General features: G+C 32.8%; 1 protein-coding gene across 1 annotated transcript; it reads left to right on the forward strand.

Annotated features, from left to right (window-relative positions):
- Positions 1 to 276: 276 nt before the first annotated feature.
- On the forward strand, positions 277 to 2413 carry LOC120143437 (calmodulin-7). Its single transcript, XM_039157762.1, has 2 exons — positions 277 to 434; positions 1851 to 2413. The coding sequence occupies exons 1-2, from the start codon at positions 359 to 361 to the stop codon at positions 2222 to 2224; spliced, it is 450 nt and encodes a 149-aa protein (XP_039013693.1). The 5' UTR covers positions 277 to 358; the 3' UTR covers positions 2225 to 2413.
- Positions 2414 to 2845: the final 432 nt, after the last annotated feature.

The following is a 2845-nucleotide window of genomic DNA, read 5'->3' on the forward strand; positions in this document are numbered from 1 at the left end:
TAATAATAAATCAATATTTTAATAACAATAGGTATTATAAATTGAAACCTACTTGTAAAGAATTTAAATTATACCAAATTAAATGTTAAAGGGCTGAATCTTAAATTTCAACATAATGGAGGGATGAAAACCAATATCAGATATTTTGCGTTAAGGGAAGGCGATGATCACTTTTCAAACGAATCAAAAGCTTGCGGATGAGAGACAATTAGATTCCTTAATTTGTGTTGGACCTAACTTTGGGCCCTTTATAAAAAAGTCTTGCCATCTCCATTTCTCCACATTCAACCTCCTCCAGTTTCCTCCGCGACTTCTCTCTCTTTCTAAACGCCAGCTTTCCGAGAAGGAAGAAAGAAAAATGGCTGATCAGCTTACAGACGACCAGATCTCTGAATTCAAAGAGGCCTTTAGCCTATTCGACAAGGACGGCGATGGTCCCTTATCTTTCTCTTTTAATTTACTTCTCGACGCTTTTTTTTTTTTGAAAAAATATTTTAGCGATACTATAGTAAATTTCTTCACTTGATTCAGCTCCGATTCGCAAATCGAAGCATCGTTATTTTTTTGAATGCTTAATTTTTTATATATTCTTTTCTCTTTGGTTTCATTTTGTGATCGTTTTATTTTGCGATTGGAATGATTTGACGTACATATGTTTCCTAATTATGAATTTTTGAGCCTTTTCATTTTGTTTAATGGTTTCGTTTCTTTTGACTTTTTTTTATTGCTTTTAGTGTTTCTTGCTCTCTTTCATTTTCATTATTGTTTACCTTCCCCTTGATTTTATTTATTTAGTGTGTTGGTGATTTGTAGCATGCTTCATGTTTGAGATTTTATTTGATTTTTGACATAATCATATGATTAATCGTTTCGTTTTCTTGTGTATGATTTTAATCTTATTTGTGAAGCTTCTTCATTCCCTTTAACTGAACCATCATTTTCAACATATACTGAAATATATTGTTTTTATTAGTATTTTATTGTACATGGGTATTGATGGTAAAGTCATTGACTCGTTATTCCATCTTGAAAATCAACCTCTACGTGTCTATTTAGTTTGCTTGAAGCTTGGTACGTATGTATCCATGATGATTCTATAGGTTAATAGTCATGAAAATTCAAGACTCGGGGATAGTTCTATTGGTTTTTCTGTGATCTGTTATCCTAATCAAAGAAATATAACAATAGAATGTCTTATGCCAGTTTAAGGTTACTGAATTCTTCTATGGTAGGAATAACATTTATAGTTGTTTGAGCAATTAATTGTTCCGTATTCATTATCTAGTCCACGAACCATCAAATTTGGATGCCTGTGCATTTTGAAACTTATGGTGTTGTTCTGGTAACTTGATACTGAAATCATTGCTGCTGAACATTGATATTTTGTTCTTTTTTTTTTCATTCTTTTGGCACATTGAAAACATGTTTATTATCTTGTTTGGCCATGTAAGTCTTTGTGAAGTATTTTGGCAGACATTTACAGCATAAAGAAGTTAGAAAATCATTAATTATCTTTTAAGTTTAACTATTACTGCTATGTTGCTCCGACTTTTCTTCTTTTCCCCTTGAAGTATCCATGTCTGGTGCTCGTGTACAATTCATATTTGGGCACGAGTAACTGGATGTGGTTTTCTGACAATTCTAAGTACATGGAAGAAACATAGGAAAAAATTGGATATATCTGCACTGGTCTCATTTCTGATATTTACTCAGAGTAACATAGAATTACTGTGCCTTTTTGCCAGTAACTGTTCATCTTCCCCCTGCCCGAATGTATTTAGTAGTGTTGATTGTTTCAGTGCCAATAGTGTAGTATTCGTTTGTTGCATTTATTCTTATCCTTGCTGCAGGGTGCATTACTACTAAGGAGCTCGGAACTGTAATGCGATCACTTGGCCAGAATCCTACCGAGGCAGAACTGCAAGATATGATTAATGAAGTTGATGCCGATGGGAACGGGACCATCGATTTTCCTGAATTCCTTAACCTTATGGCAAGGAAGATGAAGGATACCGATTCAGAAGAGGAACTCAAAGAGGCTTTCAGGGTGTTTGACAAGGACCAGAACGGTTTCATATCTGCTGCGGAGCTTCGTCATGTCATGACAAATCTTGGTGAGAAGCTTACAGATGAGGAGGTTGATGAGATGATCCGTGAAGCCGATGTTGATGGTGATGGACAGATAAACTATGAGGAGTTTGTCAAAGTCATGATGGCCAAGTAAGAGTCTCCATCTAACCATAATTGAGATCTGGTGAAGATTGAAAAGAACAGGGCAGATGAATTTGCTAAGATTTATATTTTCTCAGTAGGATATCTATGTTTATATTGTACTAGTTTTTGGTTGTGGATTTCGTGTTTACATTTGCCCTGTTTTGTTTATTAGTATCTATCATTTACGTTTGGTGTTCTTCAAACGATTTGAAAAACGGGAAAAAAAATACATTCTGGGTTTCTTCTGTATTGTGTTCCAATCCATTTTTATTTTCCGTCTCTCTTTTTACATTTTAAAGGAAATTTGAATGCTATATTTGAAAATTCAGATTTTAAAATTTAGATTTAGATTTAAATTTCATATTTTGTAAATAACAATAAAACAATACATACATCATATATTTATATTAAGATTTTCAAAATCATTATTAAAGAGTTATTTAACAAATCTATGTATTTAGAAAATAATTATTAGGCATAAACCAAGCGACCTCAATGGTTAAGACATTGTTATCCTTATGGTTTTGGGTCTGAGCACTATATATGTTAAGGGTATGAACATTCATTATCAAATGATTGAGATTTATCTTTATATAAATTATACCTTATATTTATCCCAGATTAAATTTTT

This window comes from Hibiscus syriacus, unplaced genomic scaffold (genome assembly GCF_006381635.1).
Source record: "Hibiscus syriacus cultivar Baekdansim isolate YM2019G1 unplaced genomic scaffold, ASM638163v2 tig00002237_pilon, whole genome shotgun sequence".
Taxonomy (NCBI): domain Eukaryota; kingdom Viridiplantae; phylum Streptophyta; class Magnoliopsida; order Malvales; family Malvaceae; genus Hibiscus; species Hibiscus syriacus.

Excerpts from the sequence above, each read along its gene's own strand:
- LOC120143437 (XM_039157762.1), top strand. The coding sequence starts at position 359 with ATGGCTGATCAGCTTACAGACGACCAGATCTCTGAATTCAAAGAGGCC. Across the intron at positions 435-1,850 it reads ATTCGACAAGGACGGCGATG|GGTGCATTACTACTAAGGAG; the intron begins GTCCCTTATCTT and ends TCCTTGCTGCAG.